Here is a 26220-nt window from a genome sequence, read left to right as displayed (position 1 = left end):
CAATAGTTTAGTTATATATTACAGACTTATAGAAAGAGACCTTCTAAAAAAGTTAAAATGTATTACTAGCACGCGAAACCTTAAATTAGAGTGAATAAATGAAGACTCAGCACACCATTTCTGAAAGGTCGCTGACCCCTGTTCTAGGCAGTGCATTGTTTCCTGTATACTCTGTAAGCTTTTCTTTTCTTTATAGAACTTTCTTTTGTTGTGTCATTTTCTGTCCATCCCCCTTTTCGTTGGCCCTGTGTGTCTGTCTAAACCCTCCACCTGCTTTCATTTTCACCTCTCCTGTTTCTTGCTCTCAGTTCTCTGATCTGGTGATCCCTGCTCTTCGCAATCCTCCCTCTTTCTAGTTTGAGGATGAGCCAGTTGCACCTGAGCCTGGAAATGACATTGACCAGCATTAAAACTCCAACACTAGAAATTCAGCCTGGCACCCATCTTAGGACCCCACTCTCCTCTGGGGGTTTGACTTGCTCTGTAGCTTGCTTCCTGAGTGCTGACCTATTTATTAACTTCTTCAACATGTGAAGTGGCCAGCCAAATCTTCGGCTGGTGTAAATAAGCATAGTTCCACTGAAGTAAATGGAGGTACGCTGACTTACACCATCTGAAGACCTTGTCCATAGCTACCTTTGGAAGACAGTATCCCAACAGAGGCACTGTGTTTGGAGAAAGTCTTGAGCTTTTCCAGTTTTGAACTGCAGCTTCTCTCTTTTTTCCTCCTTGAAGATCGTTACTTTCTTTTGTTGGATGGTAAGACATACTGTGTGACACCATGATGGCATTTTCTACAATAATTGCTGCATGTTGCAATAATTATAGCATTCACGGTATGTTCTAAGTGTAAAAGCTGTGCAATTGGAATTTGTTTCTCCAGAATAGTATCACTCCTTTAACCCTTCTGTGTCACAGGCTAGGGTTAAAAGTCACTTCATGTAATAGATAATAAGTGCTGGTCAAAGACAGGAGATGTGGGGGGAGCAGATTAAACTCTGATGTAACCCCACTGAATTTATTCCTTTAAAATAATCTTAAAATCAATGGTTCATATGAATCTAATGCTGGTGCAAGATGTGGGATTGAAAGCACTGGAGACAGAAGAACTCTGCTGATTCACAGAATAGCTGACACACAGATAGAAGCATTACAAGCTCCCCCTTACTACCCACAATCGTGCTTCAATACTGGTATGGAAGGACTACATCTATGGATGAGAGGGTAGCTCAGGCCTGGTCCACACTAACCCCCCACTTCGGACTAAGGTACGCAAATTCAGCTACGTTAATAACGAAGTACCTTAGTCCGAACTTACCGCGGGTCCAGATGCGGCAGGAAGGCTCCCCCGTCGATGCCGCGTACTCCTCTCGCCGAGCTGGAGTACCGGCGTTGACGGCGAGCACTTCCGGGATCGATCCGGGATCGATTTATCGCGTCTAAACAAGATGCGATAAATCGATCCCAGAAGATCGATTGCCTGCTGCCGAACCAGGAAGTAAGTGTAGACGTACCCTCAGTCTCCATGCCTATTCAGTTCCTTGGACTTTCTGTGTGAATGCCAGCAAGGTTGCCAAACAGGTGTTTTTAATGATGTGGACCGGTCCACTCGGTCTCCACTGACACCATCATACTTAGTTCAACAAGGCAACAGAACAGATACCAGATAGTAACCACTTCAGGTCAGTACTGACCTGGGTTGTACTCACACCAGTAGTCACATCTCTCAAAAAATTATCAATGTATATTTTAATGTTTCACTGCTCATTTCTTTTAGGAATCCTCTCCATACTTTTAAAAGGCATATTTGTAGAGACAGGTTACATTTGGCTCAATTAAAAAAAAAAGACCAATAGAGTTTTTTAATTCCATGCAAATCAGCTATTTTAAACTACCCCCCTTACAGTGTATGCAACCAAGTCATGGTAGCATTTTGTTTGTGCCTGAAAACTAGAATGTGAAACTGACTAGAAACTGAAACTAAAAAAGTGAAAGTGACTAATTTCATTAATGAAGATACTGTTTTGTTACTTTTAATCATCAAAAATAATACTAGTAATATAGGCAAGGAAACTATTTTAATGTGATTTTTAAACAGGTAGTGTTCCTTTAAAATATTACATTTCCAAACTGCTTAGGATCTGTAGATTCCAAAGGCTGCCTTGATGCAGAAGCCAGTGCTATAACACTAATATACAAGAATAGCATTCAAAGAGAGTGCTTCTGACTCCCTAGGCCACAGGGTAAAATTAGGAACCAATTTGGCCTTGCATTCCTTGAGATGAACTTCTGACACTCTTTAGCTCTTAGATGATAGGAAAATACTTGCTCATTTAGAACGCTTTGTTGCATACTTTGTCAAAGGAAATAAAGAAATTAGTCTCTTCAATAAATAAATAAATACACAGAACTAATAGTCTGACAAATGCTATTTGTTCTACAGAAAGAATAAACTGTATTAAAGACGTGGAGGGGAGAGATGCAGGGGAAGGGAGGTGAAAGGAAAACAAATTGGCTGCATGCAGAGGTCCAGTGTCAAACGTCAGAGGGATCTTGTTCCCTCAGATACTATAAGAAAGACCATGGCAACCAGGGGCCCAGAGAGAGAGAGACAGAGAGGAGAGATTTGTAGCTCCTCCCTTAGATTAGATGACAGAACAAATAGGTGAAGCAAATTGGTGATTTCAGTGTTGTAGAGCAGCATTATCTGTTCATGCCGTATGTTGGTTTATTAAAGACGATATGTCTTAAATGAATGCATTTGTAGTTCCGCCAGTTGTTCACACAGTACCACTCCACTAAAGGTGGCCTGCCTATTAGGGCTGCCCCATTTATAGAAGGGGTGTAGGTTAAGGTCTTTGCACTACAGTAGACACCAGCATTACAAAGCAATTAACAGGGCTATTTCCAGGGGAAAAGAGGGATGTTCTTTTAGCCTGCATTGAAGTACATTGGAGTGGATAGACTTTTTAGTGGGATAGAATGTATAAATGTTAATATTTTGTTTAAAAATAAATAGACACATTCCCTCCTAAATAGGTACAGCTGGCATTTCAGTGCATCATGAGAGATGAACAGTCACACTATACCCATGAGGGACTAGATAGTGGCTATAAAGTCACAGGCCCATGGTACATGGGTTGGAGAAGTTCACTACTCCAATGGGATCCCCTTGGTGCATTATGTCTGATGCAGGCCCATTGCCTGCTGGGCAAGGACAGGCCATAGATTCATAGAGTTTAAGGCCAGAAGGGGCCAATTTCGATTTGAAGACCTCAAGAGATGGAAAATCTACCACTTCCCGTGGTAGTTTGTTCCAATGATTAATCACCCTCACTTTTTTTTTTTTAAAGTGCCTTATTTCAGAGTAGATTTTTCTGTCTTTAGCTTCCAGCCATTGGTTCTTGTTATGCCTTTTCCCGCTAGATTAAAGAGCTCTTTAGTACCCAATATATTTCCCCTGTGAAGGTACTTATACACTGTAATCAAGTCACCTCTCAGTTTTCTTCTTGATAAGCTAAACAGATTGAGCTTTCTAAGTCTCTCACTATAAGGCTACTTTTCTGCACCGTCTCCAAGTTTTCAACATTCTTTTTAAATGGGGACACCAGAACTGTACACAGTATTCCATTATCGGTCTCACCAATACCGTATACAGAGCTAAAATCACATCCTTATTCCTACTCATTACTCCGCTGTTTATACATCCAAGGATTGCATTAGTCCTTTATTGCCACAGCATCGCAATGGGAGCTCATGTTCAGTTGCTTGTCCACTATAATCCCTACATCCGTTTCAGGATCCCTGCTTTCCAGAATGCAATCCCCAATTCTGTAGGTATGGCCTGTGTACCTTGTGCCTAGATGGATAACTTTGCATGTGGCTTTATTAAAACACATTTTGTTTGAATGTGTACCTTTTGAAACAGTACAAGATACTCTGTTCCTGCCACCTCCATTAGCTGGAGTGGACCAAGAGGGGCATAACCGTCCTCATTAGGGGTGCTAATTAGGGGTGGTCGTTTTGAACAGTCCTTTTGCTCATGAAGGCCAATGCTGCTTCCATTAACTTCAGTGGGGTAGGATCAGGATATTCAATATCTAGTCCACGCACAGGAACCCATAGGGCAGGGTTTGTTGCACCTGTTGTCATCCCCATTGTACACTTCCCAATAGATACCCTCAGTCCAGGCCTCAGTGGGGTCATTAGGTGTTTGTTCTTTTCTTTCTGGGCTTGCTTTTAGTTCTGATCAGAAGAAACTGATGATGCAGTAGGAGGAATAATGCAAATCACACAGTGAAAAGAAAAAGGATGTGAGATCTAGCTTAAGACAAACACAGGCATCTTTCCATTGCACTTTAACCTGTTCATAAGGCCAGCCATGTTTAATGTTCTTAACTTTTAACAAGTGTAAATTCCTATTACAGACTTAGCTAAGGGCCAGATTTTCAGTAGAGCTCAGCTCCCACTTAGGTGACTAGATTTTCACCAGAACTCTGCACATTGGCTGCTCTGCTCTTGTAAAAATGTGGCTATCCGTATCATGTTGGAAGCTGCTAGTTACAGATCACTTCTGAAAATCTGGCCCTTATTTAGGTACTGTACCTCAATGGGAGCTGAGCTCTTTTGAGAATCTGGCTCCACTTGTGGGTGCTAAGCCTTGAAAATCTGTCTCTGTGTTTTTCTTAAAAAATACCTGTCCCTTGAGAACCAAAAGAAGCACTGTTGCTTTGGGTACTGCCCTGACTAGGGTGACCACCCATCCAAACTGGTTGGGACAGTCTCGAAATGGAGAGTTCAAGTCCCGATTCCGGGCTGAATGACTCCAGGACAACATTTGTCCTGGATTCCCTGTGGCACTGCTCCACGCCTGCCCAAGGCTCAGGGGCGGCGCCAGCCTCTTCCAGGTGGTAATGCCCCCACTCGCCATGGGGCCCTGCCCTGGGCTAGGCCAGAAGCTGAAGCCGGGCAGTAGTAAGAGCTGACGAAGGAGCTTGTGTTGCTATGGGGAGCACCAGACCCTCCACCTGCCCAGAGCAACATGCCCTGGGGGGCGGGGACACTGGCCAGGGGCTGCTCTCAGGCCCCCCCAGGTCCCTGCCCAGGGCAGGTGCAGGGTCTGGGACTAGCATGTTAAGTTAGTGCAAGTCAGTCTTCCTGGCTGTGAGGCTCACTCCCAGCTGCAGGGCAGACATACCCTAGCTTATCTCCAGCTCCTAGCAGCAATGGGAGTGGGGCAAGGGGGGCTCTGTGTTCCTATCCACATTAGGTAGTTTACTGTGGAGGAAGGAAAGTGCATGTGTTGGGGCTGAGCCGAGAGATGAGTGCACAGCACAAATCTGTACAGCCCAACATTGCTGTAAGAATCATGCAGCTGGCTTGTTGCTTCTGCTCTGAACCTAACAGTAGAGGTGTGGATAGCCTAGCTGGCAGGTAATAAAATGTTGTAGCTGAGGCTTTGGTTCCCCCATCCCAGACACTGGAGTCCATTTTCCTGTGTGCAAAGCCTTTTGACCTGGGCTGTGCTCCCTTTTTCCGGATATGGAGCCCTATCCTGTACCTGCTGAAGTCACTGGGTGCTTTGTAATTATCTTGGGAACAAAATTGGGCCTTTGGCCATAAGAGAGAGAAAGCAGTATGAAATATTCCAGCTAGTGTATTGGGATGTTTGGCCTTAATTTGGGTTTTGCTTGGTAAATATCAATATAACAGGAAGCTTCAGTTGTAAATCTAAATTCTTGTACCTATAAATAATTAAACAAATTATACTAGAAGTAACACATTTGTGATAGTCTTCAGATTTGTGCTTAAAACAGCGCCCTTGAAAGCTGGTGTTCATCTAATGAATTGAACTCATGTCTGTATGTATATCGATATTTTAACCATACTCTCTCTTTTGTTTTTTAATAAATTTTAGTTTAATTAATAAGAATTGGCTGTAGCATGTATTTGGGTAAGATCTGGAATATTCAGTAACCTGGGAGGTAATGTGTCCGATCCTTTGGGGTTGGTAGAACCTTTTCTTTTATATGATGAAATAAGATTTTCAGAAATCATCATATTTGACTTAGGTACTTGGATGGAGGCCTGAGGCTGGATCACTTTAAGGGAACTATGTTGTTTGGACTTCTGAGTAACCAGTAAGGTAATAAAGAAGCTGTTTTATGCTGGCTTGTTAAATCTAAGTATTGGAATATCCACCAGCTTTATGGGGATTGTCTGCTCCATTCTTTGCAGTTCTCCCTAATTGAGTGACCACAGCTGGCCCCCACTAGGACCCTGGTCGCACATGTCCATTGGCATGACTTATTTTAAACCTTTCTGCCTTTTTTAACAATATTCTGGAATTGACTTGATTCTATGCTACAGAATTGGGTGATGTCTATGCAGGTACACCAGAGTTAATTTTGGCCTACTGGGGTGTGTGTGGTGTGTGTTTAAGGGAGCTAGGACAGTAGTTATATAACTGTCTTTTTGAAGTAGGTTTAGTTTGGTCTCAGGCTGCTGCCACAGCAGGCAGCTGTGCGCTGAGGATTGTTGGAGGAAGCTCCTAGTGATGTCACTTCACAGCATGCCCCCTTGCTCCTGATTTCCCCCCCCCCTTCTTTTTCCTTGTAATGTCTGCAGGAAAGGGCTCCATTTGGCAGCATGGCGGTGCCTTTGTCTATAAATGGAAGCACTTGGCCCATCTCCCAGTATAACACAAGATCGTCCTGTGCATCAGTTATGAAATCTTTAGCTTGATGACTTCATCAGAACTGGGGGGGGCGGGGGGTAGGAAAAAGCCTTTGTAATCAGCTTTGCCAGAGACAGCTGACATTTTTTTCCCAAGCAAAGAAAGAAAGAGGTAGCATGCAGATAGGGTGGGTAAAGGGCTCAATTCATAGAGCAGCTGAAAGATCATTAGTGTGCTGTATTTTCGTGACACAGGCTGCTCAGAAGCTGTAGCAGCTGCTCTGCTCCACTGTGCAGGTGACACAACCCTCACAGTTACACTGCTGTTTGAATGTGTTCAACCAGTTCTAAAACACAGCATGAGAAAGGGATGGGGGGGAAGTGCAGGTGGAGGAAACTTTTAAACCAGGACATACTATTAAAAAAAAAAAAAAAGCCCAACCTAAATATCTAAGAGCTATATTTCAGCAGAGAGCCCTTCAGGGAATATCTGTGCAAAGTAGAGATGTGGACAAATTGTATTTTCTTGTTGTTTTCTCAACAAAGTCCTTGCAAACCTGACCTTCATGGAGAAGGGCTGATCCTACTTTCCCATGTTACACTCCAGCATTGATTTTAACCCTGTCAGAGACTGGGCTTTTGTGGGGGGGGAAGTGATGGGGACATATTCTCATTTTACTCTATTTTTCCAGTCACACAGACACTGACCTAACTCAAAGTGTTTATCTTGTAAGTGAATCTAAAGTTTATCTTCGGGTATTTCACAGAGGAGCCAAAAATTATGTAGGCCAATGAGTAACCAGGTGACCTAGCTGTTGTGTGGAACAGTTAAAGAGGTTCTAGTGAGGGAACATTGGGCCCAATCCTGTTAAGCACATGGTTGCAGGATTAGGTCCAAAGTTTAAGCCCCAGTAAAGATTAAGAGTGGTGGTGTTATTACTTATTTAATTATGATTGTTCCCATTATGTTTCAGGCATTTTCCAACACTGAAGAAAGACAAGCCAAGGAGCTCATATTGTAGAGTTTTTGTCTTAAGAGAAGCCAGGCCAAGTCAAGCCCCGCTGTGCTTAGGGTGACCAGACAGCAAGTGTGAAAAATCGGGACGGGGTGGGGGGTAATAGGTGCCTATATAAGAAAAAGCTCCAAATATCGGGACTGTCCCTATAAAATTGGGACATTTGGTCACCCTAGCTGTGCTCATCCCTCCTCCACCTCTGAATTCATTCCTTTGTAACGTTATCTACACACACACACACACCCCTTCTTGGGCACAAACTAAGTGTTGAGGAATGGGGAAGTAAATGGCAGAATGATCAGTGGTGGAGTTGAAAAGGAGCTTGGATACTATAGCAAGGCCCATAGAGTTAGGTAGGAAGGATGGGGTAGAGGACAGGGTACTGGGACTTGGGAGACCTGAGTTCAATTCCTAGCTCAGTCACAAACTTGCTATATGACCTTGGGCAAGTCGCTTCGGCGACGGTGTGCCTCAATTTCCCATCTGAAAATTAGAACAATACTTCTCCTACCTCCCAGGATAAAATGCCTGAGTGATTATGAGATGCTCAGACACTGACACGATGACAGTCATATAAACAGATAGATGGAAGTGAGCAACAAATCCTCTATCTCTTTTGAACCAAGGAGAACATAGAAAAAGGAGGGAGATTCCTGAAGCTTTTATAACCAAAAGCAGAAATTATTTTTTTTTTAAAAACCTATCTTTTCTGAGATGAAGCTCAGTTCCTAATAGCTGAGCAGGTTTCAAAGGGAGATATTGGATTTTTTTCTCTAGTGGTTATATGATCTCATTTTGTAACCTTTGTAAAAATGCCGAAGTTGATAATGGGGATCTTCCCTGTTCAGGGTGGCAAATGGCTTATAAGAAATGTTTGTGCTTTTTTCAGACACTTACTATGATCCTTGGTATATTTTCTACTTTAATATTCCTCATCTACTCAGACTCTCTCTCTTTCTAATCTGTCTATCTATCATCTATATCTGCTGTATCTGCCTAGGTATTTATACTCTGCTCCTGACAATTGTATCTGACTGCAGGGGTACTGGAACAATTTGTATAGTGGGGATGCTGAGAGCCATTGAACCAAACTGTAAATCCTGTATATAATGGAAACACTTCAAGTCAGGGTGCTGCACACACACCCGCACCTCTAGTTCCAGCACCTATATCTGACTGCTTTCAAAGTATTATCACATCCATAGTATAATATCCATCATGTGGTTCTATTTCCGCATCTCCCTGTCTAAAAAATGCTTGTTGCCTTATTATGTCAGTGCTGTACTTGATACGTAGCATATACCCATTCCATTTATTTCAAACTCCTTTTTGTTTGGTCTTTTCCCAGGTGGTCATTCCTTGGCCTGGGTCTGCTGCTATCGCTAGCTCAAAGCATTCCCAAACTACAGCCTTCAAAGTGGATTCTCTCACTCCTCCTCCTAATGTCCCCCACCACAGCGTTCGGGAGCCGGAAGGAGCTGGTGTTGTGTTTCCAGTGGGGCTCTTCTGCCTAGCTTTTAGACTGTAAACTCCTTAGGGCAGGAGCCATGCTTCTTTTATGTTCTGCACAGCTCAGGCTATACTGTCAGTATTCAGCACATGATAACAGCCAGCAGGGATGCTGTGCAACACTACTGTGGCATGCTTCTTCTAGGCACTGCTTTCACCGGCACAAAAATCCCCATGACAGTGTGGATTCAGAGAGCCTGGGTTGGCTCTAGGCATGTGTAGACAATGCCCACCCTAGAAGCAGGACTTAAACTAGGTGTAGTTTTCATGATGGAGGGTGCGTGCATATTGTGCAGGGAGCCAGAGGCCAGCCCTAGAAGAGCCTTGAATGCTTGTCCCAGATCTTTCTCAGCCCTAGTCTAAATTACGAACTACTCAGCGATGCTGTTATACTTGAACTCCTGGTGTAGACAGCCCTCTGTCAATCAGAGGTTTTCTCCCATGGACATAGCTCTCAGGGAGGTGGAGTACCTGCACTCACGGGAGAAGCTCTCCAGTCGGAGTAGATAGTGTCTTCACTAAGTGCTACAGCGGCACAGCTGCGCTGCTGCAGCTGTAAGTGTGGACAAGCCCTCAGTGAGTGCAAGCTGGTATTGCCTGTAGGCCAGATGTCCTTCTGACCTCAGCCCTAGAAATCCTATTTCCTCACCTATAAATCACTGCTAGCAGGGGACACTGGCAGTGAGGGAGTGTCAGGGAAAATTGTCAGATATGAAAAGATGGAATAAACCCATTAGTCATTGAATAAAACTCAGCAGCACCCTCACTTGGAGCGGATGGGGGTGGGAGAGAGAGCACTGTTTGGTTTTCTTATATACCTATTGTTATGTCTTGGTAAATTTTGTAGCAGAAAGACTATTGTCTTTTGTTTTTCTCCTCTCCCTCTGAAAATTCTCCTCGAGTTTTGCTCCTTCTTCCCCCGCTTCCTTCCCAACCACAGACATACATTATGTGTTGTTTGGTGTTTGGAAATTTGACAGCCTGGGTATGTCTCCGCTTCCTGAGCTCATTAGTAAATAGCAGCATGCTCTGTAAAAGAAGTGTCAGGAGTCCCCTCAGTATCGCATTGAATTTGGAGTCTGAGCCGGTGCACTGCAGTTCTGCCTGCAGCTCTCACCAGGGGGAAGAGTTGTTTGTTTCTTTGTTTGGGAAAGCAGGGTGGGGCGAGGGATTTGGGGTGTGAGGTTTCCATCTATTACTGTCTTCTTTAAGGGCTCCTTTAAACATCCATGCTGTCGAGCGGGCTAAATAACACCCAGGGGTATTGGGATAGATAATTCAGACATGAATCACAATGTCCCACAAATGACCCATTGTATTTTAAAGTCTTTACCTTAAGAGGTACACACCCTGGCGTGCCATAAAACTGTATCTCTCTCTCTCTCTCTCTGTCATGCCCCCCCCCCCCCCCACACACACACACCTCAAATTATTTTCATTGGGGAAAGCCAGGGCCCTGATTTGAAACAAAGATTTGGAAAGCTCCCTCCTCCTCCTTCTCCTCCTTGTTCCGAATAGCTAAGCCTCGGTGTCTAGTTCAGGGCACCCTGATTTGAAATCTCAGCGTGTTGCCTCCACCATCACCAAATAACGTGCCCTTTGAGCTGTAGGTAAAGTGAATAATAGGTAGCTAGTTTGCTGTTAGATGTCAATGGGAGAGCTGGGGGGAAACCAACAGATACATGGCAACGGTGATGCAGCTCATTTTGTGTAAAGAGGGCCTCAAATCACCAGGGAATTCCTGGATTGTCTCAGGCTGTCGTGTGTGATGTCCATCATGCTGTACGAACACCATCTGTTCAGTATTATACTCTCAGTTGCCAGGCTACCTGCCCTACGCTGTAACACTTGACTGCCTAGCTCTACGTTAGCAGCATTATCCCAGACGTACTGAGGGGGGGTGCGGGGGGGGAGGAGGAGGAACAGTAGTCATGATTAAGCCATCTGCAACTGTGGGGGTGGGAGGAAGAGAGGGAGAGACAGGGCAGCAATCACCAAGCTGGGCCGAATGGTGGAGGATCAGGCGAATATCACCATCTGCTGGTGCAGAGACAGAACAGCAGCACTGGCCATTTTTAGAAACAGGCGTCCCCACCCCCTGGGACCCGCCTGTAGTAACAGGACACATACAGATTAATAAATTGGGCTGCATTGTACCCCCATGGAGAGGGTCCTGTGTGGCACTTAAGCCCCTGACTCATGGTGTCAGTGGGGGTTTGGGCAGTGCACTGGGCCTTGTTAGAGGCATACAGCCGCTAAAGATTTCATAAAACAGACGTGAGTTTTGAGGGACGCAGTGTTTGTGAAACACGCCTCTCACCCTTTGTGGGTTTCTTTGCATTAGCTATGATCTACATGGCCAACTTGTGTCAATATAACTGCGTCGCTCAGGGGTGTGGAATATCCAGACCCCTGAACAACATAGTTCTACTGACCGAACTCCTGGTGCAGTCAGAGCTATGTTGATTGGAGGGCTTCTCTCATCCACACAGCTACTGCCTCTCAGGGAGGAGGAGTACCTACCCCAGTGGGAGAAGCTCTCCAGTCAGCATAGGTAGTATCTTCACTAAGGGCTACAGCGGTGCAGCTCCACCGATGCGGCTGTGCCGCTGCAGCGCTGTAAGTGTAGACAAGCCCTTAGGCACTGACCTGGAAGGCACCCAACAAAATCTTCTAGTCAAAAAGATCACCCTGGGAAAACAGGATAGATGCTGCTCACAGAGCTGGTCCCTTCCACAGCTCTGGCAAACACTGTGTGCAGTTCCATAGGAAATGGGGGAGGGGGACAGGATGATGGGTTAAGAGTGAATAGGTGCCAGAATGACCTTGAAATCCAGCCTGCCTCTCCCTTTTTAGTCCCTACCCCAACACAACTGTACGACACATTGGATTGGAGACATAGGGGGGCTCTGGGGTCATTTTAGGCAGAAGTACCCATGTCACAATGGTTTCCTGCTTCCTCAGCCCCAAGCTCTCACAATGTGACTGGGGTATGAACCTTAAATGATTCTATTTTGTGGCTAAATCTTGAACCCTGCTGTAGTCTACAGGAATCGGTGTTGTCAATTCTCAAGATTTAATGCGTCTCACAGTAGTTAGGGATTTTCTTAAAGCTCCAGCTCCTGGAGTCAAATGATGATGTGAGAATCTCCATTTCCTTTTTGTTGTTTGTTTGGTTTTTTTTAAAACAGTTTCTCATCCTCATGATTGCAGAGAAAAAGTTTGAAAACATGACTCCTAAAGGCTCAGAAACCTTAAGGAAAATAAAAAGAACCCGTTATTGTTCTCATGATTTTAAAGAAAATCTCTTTATTTTTCGGGTCCCAATTCATGTATTTTGAATGCTTGCAGTTGGCAATACTGATGAGCTCAGAGCTGGAGTTTGGAAGTCCTATTAAACCCAGCACTGCTGCTGATTCACCAGGTGATGGGCAAATCACTTCTCTGCTTCACTTTCCCAATCTGTAAAATGGAAATAGTAAATTCTTCCATCTGTAGCAAGGCAGCTGTAAGGATCTTGATAATTAACTTCTGTGCAGTGCTTTCAACATAAGTTTATGTGGGTGCTAAGTATAGTTCAGTCTAATACCTATTCCATTTGGAATGTGCTATATGAAATTGGTTGGTTGGGTGGGGGTTTTTCAGAGGTCTCTTTACTTTTCTAAGGTCTGTTAGGTTCACAAGCGAGTCCACCACTTACTGTTCCTGGTCCATACTTTCCCCTTGTATGTGGAGTACATTGAGTAGTGAAGCTGTATCTCTTTCTTTGTACAGGAACAGCATCCGGTGGGACTTTCTCGGACCACAGGCCCTATGCAGCCTTCTGTCCCACCAGGCTCCAGCAACGTGGTCACGGGTGCAAACCCAGGAGGTCCCAGTTTCCTGGGAAATCAGCCGCAAGCAGCCATCATGAAGCAGATGCTGATTGAGCAAAGGGCCCAGCTCCATGTGATGGAGCAACAGAAGCAACAGTTTCTAAGGGAGCAAAGGCAGCAGCAGCAGATCCTGGCAGAGCAGGTACTGTAGCTCTTCTTCTGTATTTCAGACAGTACAATACCCACACGCATGAGAACAGGGGCAATGGAAGCCTCATAGCAGAGCCTCTCCTCATCTGTATTCATATTCTCAAACTGTGATTGATGTAGTAAACGCATGGTCAAGCTAATTTCCTGTCCCCTGGCTTATACTTTGGCCTTGACTTTGATTTCATACCAATGTAAATCTAGAGCTACACTTCTGAAGTCAGTGGAGTTATGCTGGTGTAAAACTGGTACAAGTGAGAACAGAATTAGTGTACACTGAATTGTCAGCCTGGAGTGAACTGAAAAGTACATTTGAAAAGCACAAACGCTGCTTCTGATCTCAAGCCAGTTTCACATCAGTATATTCCCACTGATTCCTAGAGCTGCTCCCCATTTACACTGCTATGCAGGAGATCAGAATCAGGACCTCAGTTTATAAGGGAGGCACCACCTGACTCCATCTTTTCTGTAGTAGCATGGCAAATGGTGGCTCTGTATTCCAGTATCAGAGGCTGAAATTGAATTCAGTGTTAGGGCCTGATTCTCACTTGCCTTGCCTTTTGTGTCATCTTTGTGCCTGTGGAAAATGGGTGTTAAGCTGCCCAATCAGAATGGTAGTGTTTTACACCCACTTTCACAGGTGTTCAGTCAGTGGAGACTCAGACCCTAAAAGTATTGGGAAACAGCAGCTGTACGATCAACTGTATCACACATAACTTAGATTAGGTCCTCTTAGATTCCTGGCTTTTTCTGGTGCACTGGAAATTGTATCAAACAATTTTTCTCTTTGTGTTTTGCTAATACATTTTTCAAAGTTGTGCTGTGATTCCTACACATTCTTTATTCAGCAGTGGGCTCTTCTTAAGGCTCTTTTTGTGAGCTGGGGGCGTCTATATATTGTGAATGGAAGTTTATAATGAACATTTGTAGGACAAGGAATCAAGGTACAGTAGGTCGGTTTTCATTCCCTCTCTTGCCATATCTCTGCACATATGTAAGCCATCGCTTTTTAAGAGGGCGCTGAGTCTGTGTACAGTACATTGATGAAGCAACCAGATAACCTCAGGGTCTTATGAGAGCTGCTTTGCAGAGCACCCACTAATCTTTTGAAGGCACATATAAACCCAGACATCAGTTGGCTTCCACTTATATTCACCATCAACATTTGAGTGTGCTTTAAATAAATGAAGCATATTCATATACTGCAGCCACCAGAGACAGCTCAACACAGCTGTGTAACAAATCAGGACACAGAGGCATTTCACAATCACTCGCTATCTCAGACCAATTCACTTGTCCTGAATGAGTTATCAGCACATCTGTGGTGCTACTGTACGTGGTAATAAAACAAGCAAATGGAAACAACAAAACAAAACCAAAAAATGGGTAGGATGGGGGGAAAGCAGGAGGGGAATTGGGCCCCAGCAGCTCTTTTTGTTTTGGATAGAGATGGGCCTGGGCCACAAAGTTCAAATCTGGAACCAGCAGTCCTCAGAGTTGGGGCTGTTATGAATCCAGAGTGTGTGTTCTCCTCATTCTAAAGATCAAGGCCAACCAGTAAGTCTGGATCCAAAAGGGAACATTGCCAGAGCTCAAGGGATTTGGGATCCAAAGTTTCATTTCAGACCCACCTCTCATGCTGATGGACAAAGACGTTTCTAAAAATATTCCCTCCCATCTCCTCTCTTCCCTTCCACTCCCTCTAGGCTGGAGACAATTATACTGCTACTTAGGAAGTGCTTATGAGTAGGGATAGGTAATGTGAGTCTAAGTGCTGGTTCCTTTTTGAACCAAAAAGAAGCCCATGTGCTGAGTGCTCCAAGTACTCTCAGTAGGACTCTTCACATGAGGCAGCTGCACACTTTGCCTGCCTGCTGACACACAGCACTTGTCTCCCCAGAACAGCCTGCTAGCAATTGCTGCAACTGAGCTGCTGTTTGTCATTGCAGCCAGTCAGAATGGTCATATTCAGTCATTCATTCATTAATCAACTTTTTCTCCTCTGCCGTCTTTCCTTCTCTCATTCATTTCCAGCAGTTGCAGCAGCAGTCACATTTGCCTCGGCAACATCTCCAGCAGCAGCGGAACTCGTATCCAGTGCAACAAGTCAGTCAGTTCCAAGGTAAAAGTTATAAATGCTTTTCACACCCTCCAAGTCAGAGCTGTCCTTTGTAGTGGGCATCTGGGAGTTCATTTCATTTGTGTATGTTGGAGGCTAGGGAGGGTATCGAGGGAAAAGATCCATCTCTCTCTCTCTCTCTGCTTCCTGCACGCTAACATGTACACTTATATAACACACTTTCACAGAAGGGCGTTGTACAATTTTACATGGAGAGTTGTATTTCTGAGTGGCTTTTAGCGCTCTCCAATAAAATCTGCCCCTTAAAAATTCTCCCAGTCAGTTTTTTCTTTCTTCTCTGTTCTGCCTCTTTGACTCTTGGATTTTGTGAGTTTATCTTTTCTCCCCACTCCCCATTACAATTTATTTCAACCAGTGCCTCTCCCTCCCTCTTGGTTCTTCTCTTCTTCCTCCCCACCTTTGTTTCAGTCCATCTCCTTCCCTTTTTGGAAAGGGATTTTTGATGATTATCCTTCAGAAGAGGTCATCTTAATTTGGACAAGGAATGGATTTAGTCATGCCAGAAATGTCAGCTATAGAAAAAAGTTAAGAATCTTAGATACTAATAGAGATAGCTTACAAGTCTGAAACTTCAAGGACATTTGTATGTTGTGGAAAAACCTAGGGAAAATATCCTGTTTTAGGCACAACTAATTTTGAGCTTTTAAAATATGAAGATCCAGTTTAATGGCTTCCTCAATGATGCAATCTAAATATATAAAGGACTAAAGCACGATTGTTGCAGTATCTGTTTGTGATAGTGCAGAGTAATAGTAACGGACTATTTGTAAGTGAGGAATGCATACACAGACTATGTGTAAGTGAGGAATGCATACTAAATGGTTGATAAATGCAAAGTAATGCATATTGGAAAACATAATCCCAATTATACATACAAAATGATGGGGTCTTAATTAACTGTTACCACTCAAGAAAGAGATCTTGGAATTATTGTGGATGGTACTCTGAAAACATCCACTCAATGTGCAGCGACAATCAAAAAAGCTAACAGAATGCTAGGAACCCATTAGGAAACAGATAGCTAATAAAATAGCAAATATTATAATGCCACTATATAAATCCATGGTAAACCCACACCTTGAATACAGCATGCAGTTCTGGTCAACCCAGCTCAAAAAAGATGTATTACAAATGGAGAAGGTACAGCGACGGGCAACAAAAATGATTAGGGGTATGGAACAGCTTCCATTTGAGGAGAGATTAAAAAGACTGACTGTTCAGCTTGGAAAAGAGACAGCTAAGGGGGGGATACAATAGAGGTCTATAAAATCATGAACCATGTGGAGAAAGTGAATAAGGAAGTGTTATTTACCACTTTACATAACACAAGAACCAGGGGTCACCCAATGAAATTCATAGGCAGCAGGTTTAAAACAAACAAAAGGAAGTACTTTTTCACACAACGCACAGTCAACCTGTGGATCTCATTGCCAGGGGATATTGTGAAGGCCAAAAAGATAACTGGATTCAAAAAAGAATTAGATAAGTTCATGGAGGACAGGTCCATCAATGGCTATTAGCCACGATGGTCAGGGGTGCAACCTCAAGCTCTGGGCGTCCCTAAGCCTCTGACTGCCAGATGCTGGGACTGGACAACAGGGCCACTTGATGATTGCCCTGTTCTGTTCGTTCCCTTTGAAGCACCTGGCATTGGCCACTCTTGGAAGATGGGATACTGGTCTGACCCAGTATGGCTGTTCTTGTGTTCTTATGTACATTGATACCAGCATATAGCCATGTGAACAAAGAACCACATCCTCTCTGCCTGTAACCTGGCACAGCTCCACTGACCTGAGCAGAGCTCACCAGTATCCACCAGCTGAGAATCCTGCCCAAAACGTTTCTTTATTAATCTTCTGAAATATTGCACCAGCTCCACTGTTTAGAAGAAAATAGAGAGAAGAATTAGTCTAAATTGACCAATTAAGGGATTTGTTTTCATAAATAAACTAATTTAAATAAAAATATTTAGCCAAATTCTACCCTCCAGCTATACACACATAACCCAAAGGACTTTACTGGGGTTGCATGGATGTAGCTGACAGCAGAACTTCACCAGTATATTAAAATTCCTATCTCTCTAAACTACCACATTATCTGAGCTCCTGTGTCTTATGCAGGTAAAACTGTGGTTCTCAAATTGTAGTCTGGCTCAGTTTGCGATTGGCTGGTGCTGACTCTTCTGTTTGTTTCCAGCTGCTAACATGCATTAAAAGACAGCTAAGAATGCATTATATACTTTCCTAATACTATTTTTCTACTTAAGCACTTGCAGACGTCACTATAAAAATGTTATGGGCTTGCCAATGGGTGGGGAGACAGTTGCCCAGTCATAAATGGGAGAGATGGTGGTCCACACCATAAACAACTGCGACTCACTAATATAAAACATTGAGAAAATTGTTTTGTCAGTAACATAGGCTAAGTAAAAGCTATTGGATTATCTGGTTTTATAGGTGTTTTGTTCACTCTCCAAAACACTTCACTTACCTGTATTTTGCATGTCACTCCATACCCAATCCCACGTGTCAGGCAAAGGAGATGGGGCCATCCATTGAGCCATGTGTGCAGTAATATGGATGCGGTTTCTCTAGCACAGTTTTTCTATATACTCACAAAGAAGAACCATCCATCTTATGTAACAGGACCTAGGGTTCTGTGTCCTTCAGATTGACACTCATCTGTGCAGTATGCCATGGTGGTGAGGACTGATTTAGGGACACCATGTCTTGCTTTTGTTGTTTAGTTTGTCTCTTACAAGAGATTTTTTTTATTTAAACTTAATAATGTTTGATCTGGGAATAATTGTCTGCCTCATTCTGTGATCCTGTTTGAGCTTCACCTGCAGAGCATTTTATTGTTTTAGTTCAGTATGGTATTGACCCAAAACCACAATGAACCTGTGGCATAATCAGAATTTCTGTAATTGTTTTTAAATAAAGATAGTAAATACAGAGGCATATTGGCTTCCCAGAAATCGATAATCCCACATCAGGAAGACACAAGCGTGGTGCAGTTATCTGCCATGGTGTGGAATTTAACAAGGTTAGGATTTTCTGGCTTCCCGTCATTGGTCCAAGGTGGAGTAAAATGTGCTTATAATATTGATTCACTAATACACTCTCTCTGCTCTACATGTCCAGAAAAAACAATTTTTCTTCTTTCCATAGACTCAATCAGTAACAATGATATAGAAAATCCATTCATTTATGCCTCCTGAGCTATTAAAAAATTGATTGGCCTTCTGAGTTTGACATTTCCATTTTCATGGCTCAGTTTTGAAAGACAATGGAGATATTTAGAAGAGAGTCTGGTTGACTGAAGTTTGGTTATTTACTTTGAAATTCAGTCAGACAAAGTAGATTTCTAACCATCACGTGCACTATGATGAGCCTGATCCTGCTTCCATTGAAGTCCAATAGGAGTTTTGTCTTTTACTTTGATAGAAGCAGCATTGGGCCCCATGTCTGAAAAGAATAACATATGTGCAGCTGCATACAGTGCTAGAAAAATGAAGACCTTTATGTGTGTAACTTTAAAAAAGGTCCCTGGTTCCTGTTTTCCCCAGTGAGGAGATGATTTAGTGTTATATATTGGTATGTAATTTACAATTTTTCTAGACTTATGGTAAAAATTTCAAAAGCACCTACCTTATTTTTAAAACGGGACTTAGCATCTAAGTGACATAGGAGCCTTTTGAACATTTTATCATCAGTCACTGCCTAATAGAAGGGCAACCCTGCCTCAGTACTGCTGCTCCAATGGCTCTGCAGTGTACCTGCTGCTTTGAAGCCTCACCGTTTTACTGGAGGAGCTTGTATAGTACATTATCAAGAAGGCTCTGATGGTTTAGGCTGGATCATGCACAGAATCAGTTTGCCTTGATACTTTAAAGATAAACGGAGAACCAAAAGCCCCCAGATCTCTGGGGGGACATATCCAAAAATTGCCATAAATGAGAATTGCTTACCGGGTAAGTCATTGGCTTTTAACCTCTCCAGCCCTATTTTAGGTCTTCAGGGAAATTAGTCTAATGGCCTGTATTGATAGTATTCTCTGCTGAACAGTCTTCCACTTCGCAGATTGAATACCTAACATGATCAGCAATTCCTGTTTAGGGTAGCACTGGAGCTGTACCGCCTCTCACCTTCAAGGAAAGGAGACTTTGTGGGTCGGCGTTCAGGTCACAGCTAGAACGTTGTGGGGAAGCACGTTCTGTCTGACATGTGAATACCAGGAGGACTAGATTTTTCCTCCCTGGGATGCATAACCTTCTCCTCTCTCCTTTAACTGTCACATGAAAGAATAATTTATTCACCCAAAAAGCAAAGCAATCTGAAAGGCTCCTACAAAATTTTTGGTATGCAAAGATGTATGATTTAATACTTAGTTTTCCCCCTCCTTGCTGTAGGTTCTCCCCAGGATATAGCAGCAGTGAGAAACCAAGCAGCGCTTCAGAGCATGAGGACCTCCCGAATGATGGCCCAGAATGCAAGCATGATGGCAATGGGGCCCTCCCAGAACCCTGGCACAATGTCGACAGCAGCTGGTCAGTCCGAGATGGGAATGACTCCTTACAGCAATACATCTACCAGCCAACCAGGAATGTATAATATGAGCACAGGAATGAGCCAAATGTTGCAGCACCCAAACCAAAGTGGCATGACCCTGGCACATAGTGCAGGCCAAGGACCAAGGCAGCCCGCGTCCGCACAAGGGGTTGGAATTGTCAGCAGTTTTGGTCAAAGTATCCTGGTGAACTCTATTCCCCAGCAACATCAGCAGATGAAAGGACCTGTGGGCCAAGTCCTGCCCAGGCCACAAGCCCCTAGACTTCAAAACATGATGGCAACTGTCCCTCAAGGAGCACAGAACTGGCAGCAGCGAGGCTTACAAGGTATCCCTGGAAGGACTAGCAGTGAAATTGGGTCATTCAACAATGGCACGGCGTATCCAGTGCAGTCTGGGCAACCAAGGCTGCCCAAGCAACATTTTCCACAGGGAATTAACCAGTCAGTTGTGGACACTAGTGGAACAGTCAGAGCCCTAAATCCAGCAATGGGAAGACAAATGCTGCAACAGCTCCCTGCACAACAAGGAACCAGCCAAGCAAGGACAATGGTTATGCCTGCAATAAGTCAGGGGGTTCCCACTATGCCTGGTTTCAATCAGCCCCCTACACAACAGATGCCAGGTGGGAATTTTGCTCAGAGCAACCAAGGTCAGACCTATGAGAGGAATCCCACTCAGGACATGTCTTACAATTACAGTAATGAAGGAGCTGGAGGTTCCTTTTCAAGTATAGCAGAGGGTGCGGACCTTGTGGACTCCATCATTAAAGGTGGACCAGGTGATGAGTGGATGCAAGAACTTGACGAGTTGTTTGGAAACCCATAGTGAATGGGCTTGTATAGTTTAAAACTCTGATAGTTACGTTAAAAAAAGAAAACAGGATGTACCCCCATCCTTGTTTTTTGCTTTTTAAAATCTGTGCAAACCGAGCTGACTTGCAGCCAACTGTGGAAGAGTCAGGTGGTGGTTAAAACATCGACGTGTCGATTTCACAAAACTTCCACATAGCAATCTCCACTGCACAGCAGTACTTGCTCTGTCTGTCTGTGAGAGAGAGGGGAGGGCTGGAAAAGCAGCTGCTCTCTGTCCATGGGACGAGCTGGCGCGTTCTGTGCGGTGAGGCACTGTTGCGCAGCGATGCGGTGTTCCCAGTCTCTCCCACTCTATTTTACTGTAACCGCCGCAGCTTTCAGGATGTGTGAAGAGCTAGATCCCTCGGCCGGGAACAAAACCTAAGGGAGTTGCCAGGTGATTGCGCAGCCCATGTCCACAGGTCAGAAATGTGCTGAACTCTGGGTGTAAGCAGATTCCAGATTTCAAAGTGTACCGCTCTCTTTGATTTGATACAGAACAAGGCCTATGGAGCCTACTCTAGGCTATTGTGCAAGAATGTCCAGCACATGTGATTAGCCTAAACAATCATAGAGGGGTTACCATTTTCACTGTAGAGAGATTAAAAAGTTAAAATAAAAGCTTAGCAGAACATAAACTTGGCAATACAAAGAGCAGGATGGTTTGAGTACAGGACTGTCAGTGGATATGAGCGGGCACACCCACTGCTTAGGTGGGTGGGTTAACTTAATGAGCTATTAATTCTCTTTTAGGCTCATGTCTCTGCTTCTGTATCTGGGCGCTTCGGCACATCTGTGCTGCTTGGCAGTGTACTGTTGGCTAGCAGCTAAACAAGGTGTCAAAGGACTAAGCAGAGTGAACAGATTATAGTAGAGTTCCGTGCAGATCCAATTCAAGTCCCCTTCTCTTCCTCCTTCCCCAATAATACTCATGATTCTCATGATTTTTCCTTAACAATGGGGGAAAATATGCACTGTAACACAAGGCCATTGCACTTCACTTTTCTTCAGCCGAGCAGCAGCCCCCACAAACAGGGACAATGAAGAAAGGAAGCAGGTCTGAGAACATTAAAATGAACCACAAGAGTGTGGAACTCTGAATGAGTTTCCCTTCTTCTCCTGAATGCGCAAGATTAGAGGTGTTGTTTGGGGCTGGGATGCCCATGCAGTTGATTTAATACTACATGCAGCCTGCTTTTCTGTCTTAAACAGATGTTCAGTGTAAACTTCCTAGTGCCGGGATAAATTCGCTGGGGTATCCAAACAGCAGGAATCAAGAAAGGACTGGTTGTAATGATCAACCACGGTGGGGGCAAATGACTCCCTATTGGTTATCGCAAATACAGGGTCTACCCAAACCAGCTTGCTAGGAAGTAGCAGTGACATGTCTCTTGACAGGTTAAATGCAGATCTGTGCTGAACATGTAACAAAACTGTGATATGTCTTTCAAAATGGTGCTTTTAAAATAATAAAACCTGGCCCTTCAGAATATCTGAACCCAATCTCTGTGAGCCAAAACATTTGCTGAAGTGAAAATTGTTTAAATGATCCAAACCTACCAATCGACTTGTCTTCATTTGCTTGGTTTAGGCCCCATGGTATGAAGCGCTGACCCATTGAAATCTGTGGGAGCTGAGGATGGGCACTCAGTACCTCACAGGTTCAAGCCCTTTGTTTCTGCATGGAGCACAGGTCTGAGCAGGAGCAAGAAATGGGAGTAAAATGGACCCTTTATCCCCTCAGGTTATGTGTACGCTGCAGCCAGGTGGTGTGATTCCCAGCTGGGTAGACAGCCTGGAGCTACTGTCCTAAAAATTAGCAGCGTGGATATTGTGGCACTGGCAATGCCCCCACCCCCCGGGGTCTGAGCTTGGGTCGGTAGCCTGAGCCATCACAACAGCCACACCTCTATTTTAATGTGCTACCTTGAGCTGAGCTCATGCAAGTCTTTGTGCTGGGAATCGCACCTCCAGCTGCAGTGTAGACATAGCATCAGGTAACTCAGTGCCCTGCTGCTTGTTCACCCTTGTGTGGTAACCCTTTGCTGGGCTTGTCTAGACTAGGACAAAGGGTGTAGACAGGGCAAGCTGTATGTTAACATGGGTTAGCTGGTTAAGGTAACTCCCAAACAATCAGTTAAAATACAGCATGTCCTGGCTACACCAGAGTTTTAAAATGCATTAGTTAAAATGTTTTACCCAACACATTTTAATAATACACTTGAAGGGGCCGATCAGTATCCGTTGAAGTCCATCGGATTTGGTCTTTCCACTGATTTCAGGGGACGTCAGGGTGGGCCCTAATACTGTAAAAGTGAGCACCAACTGAAGATTTCAACCACAAGCATTTTATAGCTAGTAGGCTCTTAGTCATACTAGCATAAAGGGGGGTAGATGAAGGGGTAGAACTGGCACTGGTGTGCTATGTGTAAATGTTATCGGAGTGGGTAGGGTACATGCTTGTCCTGCACTGTGTCAAACAGTTGCACCATGCTAACCAAGGGTCACATACAGCAGTGAGGATGCCAAGCATGGTGGGGATGGAGTGGCTGGTCTGCATCATTATTTCCTGGCCTCAGTGACAAAGGATTCCCTGTCAACTATGGATACATCTACACAGCAAAAAAAAAACCTTATGGTGCTGAGTCTCAGTGCATGGGTCAACTGACTTGAGCTTGCCGGACTCGAGCTGTCGGGCTGAAAATAGCCTTGTACGTGTTTTGGCTTGGGCTGGAGCCCGGGCTCCAGGACCCTCTCCCTTGCTAGGCTTCAGAGTCCAGGCTGCAGCCCAAGCCAGAACATCTACAGGGCTACATTTTGCCCCGCAGCATGAGCCCTGTGAGCCTGAGTCAGTTGACCCAAGCTCTGATTTTGCTTTGTAGATGTATCCTCAGAGAGGCAAACTGGGAAATTAGATTTAGAAACACAAACAGACACACTGAAAAGTGACGTAATGGAAATTCACTTTTATTGGAAGGGTACAGGAATTAGCGCATATACGGTGACAGGAAGTTTGCTGATGAGGACTGAGTCGCTGTTGTCTTTGTAAAGCTTCCTCCAAATACTCCGTACTGGGACCAAGTAATAGAGAGGTAGATTTTAATAGGTTTGGTTTTTTTCTTACTATGGTGCTGATGTATATGTAATGTTTAAAAAAAAAAAAAAGGTTATTTGTAAATAGGTTTTTACAATTCTGCAGATATCACTGGGTCTACTATCTGTAAAATATATACATATAAATATATATATACTGTTTGTTTAAAATAGAGTATTTTTATTTCATTCCTTAACTCATCCTCACTGCAGTGGTATTGCACTTCAGATGACATCTAATTACTAATTTGTACTGTATCCCTGACAGCAACTTGCTCCATTTTATTCAGATTTTTCTAGTGTTCTGTTTTTACTTTGTACATTAAGCATTGCTTATTTCCTTTTGAGACCTGTACAGAGTTCTGAAAATGTAGAAATGACCTGATGTTAACATACCACTTTTAAAGAAAAAACAAAAAAACAAATAAAAGATTGTTATCTGAATCAAAGAAAAGACTGATTTATAGGGCTCTCACTCATGGCACCTCACATTCATCCTACCATGATATCCAGATATTATCACTATTATCTTTGGGGCTTCAAAGGAAGAAGAGGGATCGAGTTTAAAATGGGCATGAGGGTTATTTTATTCGGTTGGCTAGCTATAAAGTAACAATCAGTAAGAAGAAAGGGGTAAAGTCTGTTGCGGTATATTGATTACAAGAGTGAACCATTCACTTTGTGGTATGCTTTCATGATCTCCAGTAACAACAGCTATAGTTAACATTGCAAAAACGTTTTCATTATAAGTCATTTTCACACTTTCCAAAGAAATAATTTTTAAGTCTTAATTTTTTTCCAGGTTTGGGCTGTGCTTGAAGGTTTTATTTTAATTTTATTTGAATTAAAAGTTAGAGCAAAATTGCTTCAGTCCTATTTGAGTTATGGGAGAGTAAACAAGATACAGCATTTCCACTGTAAAAATAAATAAATAAATCACTCTTCGAAAAGGGCTACAGTGAAATCAGCTGAGGTTCGAAACTCAATATTTGGCACACACTTAGCATTCAATGAGGTACAGTGCTTTTGCCTCCTTTGTGTGGGGAAAAATTGAAAAAAAAAACAAAAACAAAATGAGATTCATTGGAGTTGAGGGTGCTCGGTATCTCCTGGGATCAGGCCCTCATTTTGTGTTAAGTGTATTTAAGCTTGTATTATGATGGTAGCAATTTAATTTGCCCTCAGCAATAATCCAATTCCTTCCTTGTGAGTGAGTGGTCAGCCCCTGGATTTGTACTGGAGTTTATCCAGTCAAGAATCTGGTTATTACCCTGTAAAACAGAGAAGAAATAATATGAAAGGAGCATGTGCTACTGCTAGACTCAGAACCCTGCTGAATTCTGGTCTTGGCACTGCCACCAAGTTATGTGGCTTTGAGAAAGTCTCCAGGCCTGTCAGTCACTCCATTGAAGCCAATGGAATTACATTGATATAAACCCACTATGTTTCCCCATATGTAAAATGAAGATGATAATACGTACTTACCTCAGAGGGATGTTAGTATTTGTCCAGTGCTTGCTAAATTGCGTAAGTAGATCAGTGAACTATCCAAAGGCAATGTGGTAGCCTCTCTAATTTTAGGTAGCCCACCTCAGCTCTGTAGTAAGCAGGTGTAACTCCCATAATTTTGGTCCCATATTTCTTCTTTAGCACTGCTGCTCTGTGCTGTTAAACAGCTGCTGTATTTCATCCCAGAAGTGGCAACATTTCATTGACGTGTAGTACATATAGTTGGTATATCACTTTGCTCCTTTTGTACAGTGGTTAGGGGCCTTGGGATGGCAGGTTCTCTATAAACATACCAATGCAAGGCTAAGGTTTATCATGCCTGAACACTGCTTAAAGATGGCCTTTGTGGGTTCTCTAAAAGTACTTCATTACTATGATTTAATTTGGTTCCCTACTACCATCCCCTCTCAATTTTCCTGGAGGCAGCACCTCTGATTGTGACTGTCAAGAGGCATCATATCTGGTAGGATAGATTTTTCTGTCTCTTTTCCTACTTCTTAGTGGACCAAATCCAAGCCCATTGAAGTCAATGGAAAGACTCTCACTAACTTCAGTGGGTGCGGGATCAGGCCCTATATCTCCTGTTTTTCCCCCTGGAGCCATGCTGTTTGGGCATCTCTCCGGCCACAGTGGCTTCAAGGCAAGTGTCCTTTAAAAGCGCAAAAGACAGACTATTCATCATCATTGTTCCCTCTGCAACAATAACTGCTCCACTCATGTTGAATTTTAATTCTTTGGAAACACATAGTTAGCAACCTCATCGGTATTCAGTCACCACAAATGCTAGAATATGGCAAGTGATCTAGTTACAGTGACTATGGATGCCTCAGCTC

The 26220-nt window shown here is 43.6% G+C and overlaps 1 protein-coding gene across 2 annotated transcripts in view; it reads left to right on the top strand.

Moving 5' to 3' along the window:
• MAML3 (mastermind like transcriptional coactivator 3) overlaps nt 1–22639 on the top strand; it is a 356473-nt gene extending 333834 nt beyond the window's left edge. The window contains exons 3-5 of one of the 2 annotated variants that reach the window (XM_026647834.2): nt 12975–13217; nt 15260–15344; nt 19774–22639. In XM_026647834.2, coding sequence (XP_026503619.1) covers nt 12975–13217; nt 15260–15344; nt 19774–20759 — 1314 coding nt within the window. In that variant the 3' untranslated portion in view covers nt 20760–22639. Of the gene's footprint in view, nt 1–12974; nt 13218–15256; nt 15345–19773 lie in introns of both variants that reach the window. The other variant, XM_026647833.2, reaches the window with a different exon arrangement.
• Nucleotides 22640–26220: the final 3581 nt, after the last annotated feature.

The sequence above is a fragment of the Terrapene carolina genome, unplaced genomic scaffold (assembly GCF_002925995.2).
Source record: "Terrapene carolina triunguis isolate 2854851 unplaced genomic scaffold, T_m_triunguis-2.0 Scaffold66, whole genome shotgun sequence".
Taxonomy (NCBI): domain Eukaryota; kingdom Metazoa; phylum Chordata; order Testudines; family Emydidae; genus Terrapene; species Terrapene triunguis.
This window is presented reverse-complemented; position numbering and strand designations above follow the sequence as displayed.